General features: G+C 41.6%; 1 protein-coding gene across 10 annotated transcripts in view; it reads left to right on the forward strand.

Annotated features, from left to right (window-relative positions):
* The window catches only part of sema6d (semaphorin 6D), a 364,739-nt gene extending 359,152 nt beyond the window's left edge, over positions 1-5,587 (forward strand). For all 10 annotated transcript variants that reach the window (XM_073033162.1, XM_073033159.1, XM_073033166.1 and 7 more), the window contains one exon: positions 2,373-5,587. In XM_073033162.1, the coding sequence (XP_072889263.1) occupies positions 2,373-3,694 (1,322 nt within the window). In that variant the 3' untranslated portion in view covers positions 3,695-5,587. The remainder of the gene's footprint in view (positions 1-2,372) is intronic.
* The last annotated feature ends 413 nt before the right edge of the window (positions 5,588-6,000 follow it).

Consider the following 6,000-nt stretch of genomic DNA (forward strand, 5'->3'; position numbering starts at 1 on the left):
GATGCCTTGTAAGGCCTCAGCACTATATCCTTGTTTTTAATACTCTAGCCATCTCAAAATGAATGCCAACATTGCATTTGCCTTCCTTACCATCAACTCAACCTGCAAATTAACCTTGGGGTATCCTGTACACGGACTCACAAGTCACTTTGCACATCTGATTTTTGAATTTGCTCTCCATTTGGAAAATAGTCTATGCCTTTATTCCTTCTATCTAAATGCATGACCGTACATTTTCCTACACTAGACCATACACTTTTCTGCCACTTTGCCATTCTCCCAACCTGTCTAAGTCCTTTTGTACACTCCCTGCCTTCTTAACACTACCTGCCCTTCACCTATCTTCATATCGTCTGCAAACTTGGCCACAAAGCCATCAATTCTGTCATCCAAATCATTGACATATAATGTGAAATCAAGTGGTTCCAACACCCTACGTCTGCGGAACACCAATAGGCACAGACAGCCGACTAGAATAGGCCCCCTTCATTCTCACTCCTTGTCTCTTGCGAGTCAACCAATCATGCTAGTATTATTGGTGTAATACACGGGCTCTGTTAAGTAGCCTCATGTTGTCTAAGGCCGTTTGAAAATCTATGTAAACAACATCTAGACTTTCCTTGTCTATTCTGCCTGTTGTATTCTCAATAGGTTCCAACAGATTTATCAGGTAAGATTTCCCTATCAGGAAACCATGCTGACTTTACCCTATTTTATCATGTGCCTCCAAGTACCCCAAAACCTCATCTTTAATAATGGACTCCAATATCTTCCTAACCACTGAAGTCAGGCTAACTGGCCTATAATGTCCTTACTTCTGCTTCTCTCCCTTCTTAAAGAGTAAAATGACTATTGTAATTCTCCAGTCTTCCATAACCATTACAGAATCTAGTGATTCTTGAAAGATCATTTCTAATGCCTCCACAATCTCTTCAGCTACCTCTTTCAGAACGCTGGGATGTAGTCCATCTGGTCCAGGTGACCTTTCAGCTTTCCAATTACCTTCTTAGTTATATGAACTACACTCTCTTCTGCTCCCTGACCTGACACTCTTGAATTTCTGGCACACTGCCAGTGTCTTCCACAGTGAAAACTGACGCAAAATACTTACTAAGTTCATCTGCGATTTCTTTGTCCCCCATTACTACCTCTCCAGCATCAATTTTCCAGCAGTCCAATATTCATTCCACCTCTCTTATATTCATCATTTATCTGAAGAAAAAACTTCTGGTATCCTCTTTTATATTATTGGCTAGCTTAATCTTTTGACTCCTTGTCCCTTTTTTTTAGTTAGGAGATACATGTGACATTAACTACTTTAAGTAGGCTTTGGAAGTGGAGAAATTACTAACATGTCACAAACGTTTTTAAAATGGACACAAAATGAGATCACAACTGATATGTATCTAGTCAGAACTTTCCCAATTATTTAACCCTCTCATGCTTCCCTGTAGCGGTACCCATGAATGCGGGGCAGCCTTCCAGAGAAATTCCCAGGCTCTAAGCATGGCTTGCAGCCATCAAGTAGCATCATCTCAAATGGTTTGGCTACCTAGTAGAAGGGCCAATTCTATTCCTTCTCATCTACAGCTAATGATAGCTGGTTCCCATCACTACAATCCCCACCTACCAATTTTCCCTTTCAGTAAGGATAGAGCTAAATTTGCCAAAGCAGTAAATCACACCATATCACACTCAGCTGTATGTAGATGACTGGACACCTGTCATGAGCAGAGGGAAAGGTGCAGAGCAAATAGTTAGCAGTCAGTAGTAGGTGTTTGATGGAAAAAGAATCTCCCTGACCAGTTTGCTGCAGCCCATTCATTCTAGGGTGATAAGAATAGGAGTGATTCTTTATAAATTAGTTCTGCTAGCAATGTTAAAAACAATCAGTTCCAAACAGTAAAATATCTAATTTTATTACCGAACATATTATCAATTCAGAAAGGTTGGATTGTGTAGATGTTGCAAAACCTCTTCCAAGTGCACTGAAAAACTGGTAATGAATTTTGTATTCTGAACTTGTTTGTACTGCTAGCCACAACTATAAACAGAGCCATTACTTGAAGGAAATCTTGAACTCGTTTGCAGCTGTGGTTACAAACATGTTTAAGAAATTATTTATGGATCTCCATGTGTAAGAGTTCAGATGTGCATGACAGAGTTTCCTGGAATCATTAAAAATTACTGAAAACAAAGGCTACCTAAACTGCCTGCTGATCTGAAATAGTTCATGACTTCCTCTAAGGATTTGTTTTCTAAACAAATCCTGAACAGAAGCACTTAAGTTTCGAATACATTCTCTTCTGTAGTTCGGATCGTTGACATGAGAAGCACTCCTTAACGTTTTTACAAACTTATTTTTGCTCCAGGAGTCCGATGGGAGGTGCAGTCTGGAGATGCAAACCAAATGGTCCACATGAACGTCCTGATCACCTGTGTTTTGGCTGCTTTTGTTCTGGGAGCCTTCATTTCTGGTGTCGCCGTGTACTGCCACCGCGATACGTACTTGCGCAAGGCCCGCAAAATGAACAAGGATGCAGAGTCGGCGCAGTCCTGCACCGACTCGAGTGGAAGTTTCACAAAATTTAACGGACTGTTTGATAGTCCAGTTAAGGAATACCCACAAAGCATCAACACGCCCAAGCTCTACACAAACCTGCTAACCAACGGCAAAGAGCTGCCGCCCAGCAGCGATGCAAAAACCATGATTGTGGACAGCCACGGGCAGCCTCCTGAATTGGCGGCCTTGCCGACGCCTGAGTCTACACCAGTACTTCATCAGAAAAGCATTCAACCCATCAAGAACCAGTGGGAGAAAGCCCAGAACAACATCAACGCAGCGAGAAAGGAATCGCCTTTAAAAAGCCCTCAAATTATTCCGTCGAGTCCTCCTCCTCCTCATTCCCCCATAAACCATAATAGCCAGATACCCAGTGCTGTGGTCCTTCCCAATGCCACCCATGCCTACAACATGTCTTTCTCAAATTCTAATGCCCACAAAGCTGAAAGGAAGGTGCAAAATATCGAAATGTCAGTAACTGGCCATTCTGGTAAAAAGGAACAGCAAAGAGCTGTTGAGGCAAGAAACACATTAAATGACCTCCTGAAACATCTCAATGAAAGTGGAACCAGCTCTAAAGCCATCTTGGGGGACATCCCTATGACTCGTCAAAATATAATGCTAGAAACAATGACCAAAATAGTGGAAGTGCCCCCCAAGGTTCCAAACAGAGAGGCATCACTCTACTCTCCTTCTTCTACTCTCCCAAGGCACAGCCCAACGAAGCGGGTAGACGTTCCATCAACCTCAAACATACAACTGTCAAGTTTAGAGAGAGAGAGAGAACGAGGCTACCCCCGGAATTCTTCACAGAGGCACTCAATATCTGTGCTCCCCAAAAATGTTATCAGCTCATTGAATGGAGCTGTGTTGTCACGGAACCCCAGTTTTAATAGGGGAGGATATTTTCCCCCAGCACCGCCAATGAGGATGGACTCTGTACACGGGACCCCTCTTGTTATTCAACCACAACCTGGCTCCTTGTCCCGCCAGAGCAGTTACACGAGCAATGGGACGCTGCCTCGATCAGGAATTAAGAGAACACCCTCCATTAAACCAGATGTACCACCAAAGCCATCCTTTGGTCAACCCACGACTCCAGTCAAACCACTACAGAAGTACAGTTACTAACAGGACAAGCAGCTAAAAGCAATTTCTGTATCTCAGCTAATGTGATGTGGGAGGACATTTAAGATAAATGTTGCTTGAAAACTACCAGTGATACTGCTCTGATCAACACGCAGAACAAGTGGCCAAAGTAGCTGTTTCCTCAAATTGCATCTTCCAGCAAAACTGGGGCAGGACTGTTCTCCTGCTGGGCAAAGAAGATGCCATGTAATAGAAAAAGATACTGTTAAGATATAGAGCCTTGGAGAAGAGCAACATGAAACTTATGAAATTTATCCTGTGATTTTACGTCAAAGTACAAGGAAATACTTGAACAATGGTTCCATTTTCACTGCTGTTGAGCATTGTCTCCCCGTTAAATGTGAACGGTAATACTGACAGTACATGCATTTGTCTTGTTGCTTGTACCGATGTTTAATGACTTTACATAAAACTTCTGATTTCAGCAGATGTGCTTTTGGTTTGACAACTTGCCACTCTAGCCCAACTGTAGCAAGGACAAATGTTTTGTGACCTTCCCCCCGTGAAGGTCACAGACAAGTGCTGTGTGAGTTACACAGACGAGGATGCACTTAATGGTTCTTGTGGCAGCTGTTAAGCTGCGTTTGCCTGATATACTGAGCACGACAGAAATGACCTGAACCTGTCCTACTGCAATTTTACCTGGACCATAACACTGTGTTGAGTGCAGCTACCTGTCTACAACCTTTGCATAGTGTCCATGTAGCTCAATCCAATGTGATGTCCATTCCATTCTACACTTGCACCATATACTGTAAATTCATACAGCCAGTTCATCTTAACAATCTGTAGACAAGGAGCTGCCCTGCCACAGAGATGGGCAGTACACAAGATAAAGGATAGTGCAATCACTTTGTTAAGGAGTATTAAATGTGATTGGTAGGGCATCCAGAGGAGTCATGCAGGTAATGACAATATTCTGTAAATAGTGTATCTGTGTTCATCTGGATTCTGTGCATTTTGTGCCTTATTCAATAAGCATTACATTGATATTGAATTCTTGTCAAGTGTTCTCAAACAGAGAAGCTGCTTTCCAGTGTGCCAGGTGTATTTTATTTTTAAATGGTTTTGTAAAAAAAAATGAAATCATGGCCTGAAATGTAAAGGCTACTTGCAGCCATTTGATAAGTGGGGGAGAGAAAAGAATGATCAATATATATGGTTACATCCCAACGTTGGGAAACATTCCACTGCATTTCTTTTTGACGAGAGCAAAAGGTGGTTTTAAGAAAGCTTGGCATGAGTTGAACAAAGGTTAGCTGATGTACCACTTTTAAGATGATGTCGAAGCACCGACATGCACAGATAACCCATTCTTCTTCCTGACATTGACCAGACGAGTCAAGCTGCATGGCTTAAAATACTAACTGCGTAAAGGTAACGGTATCACCGATACTGTGGAATAATCAGTTCACCATAACCAAATCGACGTGATGCTGTAAAATCCTTTCCAGCCAATGAACAAACTGCTGCAATCATTTCAATACTATTAAAATTTAAAGTAGTAATTTTGCAACCACTTCCGCTAAACAAAAAGGTAAAGAAGAGCCCAAATCACTTAAACAATGCTGCACTGTATATTGCTATAGAGCACTTGCTCCATTTTATGTTGCCATTTCTAACATCATGTATTGCCTTTACATTAAATTGAACAACAACTCTCTCCATTTGTGTTAAGGTAAACCCAGGTCGTATCTCTAAATGGTACATTGGCAAGCTAACTCTTTTTAAAAGAAAAGGTTGTTGTTGTTGTATTATGTCCTATGAAGTAACTTGTATAGAAAACCCTTGTAAACTTGTACTGTGGAAGTGTACATAACATACATTTTGTTTTTAACACCGCATGTAAAGTCAAAATAAAAGAATCCAATAGAATATTTCATTCTCTATTTATCTGCATTTAAACTACTTCCATGTGTAAGTATTTCCACAGTTCTCATACAAAGTTCAACCTAGTTCAGATTCATATTTTCTTCTAGGCCTGTTGTTGTTCCTTGGGGTGCATTGGGTGCCATTTTTGCCATTTCCATAGCATTTTCCTTGTTTTTTTTCATAAACCCGAGTTGCTAGCTCAACACTCAACCCAGCACGGATGGAAAGCATGCAAGGAGCCGGGCAGATTCGAACCTGGACCACTCACCCTGAAGTTCAGTACTGAGGCCACTACTCTACCAGCTGGCTTCTTTCAGACCTAGGCGGAAACTATTTCAGCCCTTGGAGACAGAACAATCTTAATTCCCCAAATCATTTTCACTGCAGCCTATTCTCCCCACATTCCTATCAACTTG

This window comes from Hemitrygon akajei, chromosome 30, assembly GCF_048418815.1.
Source record: "Hemitrygon akajei chromosome 30, sHemAka1.3, whole genome shotgun sequence".
NCBI classification, from domain to species: Eukaryota; Metazoa; Chordata; class Chondrichthyes; order Myliobatiformes; family Dasyatidae; genus Hemitrygon; species Hemitrygon akajei.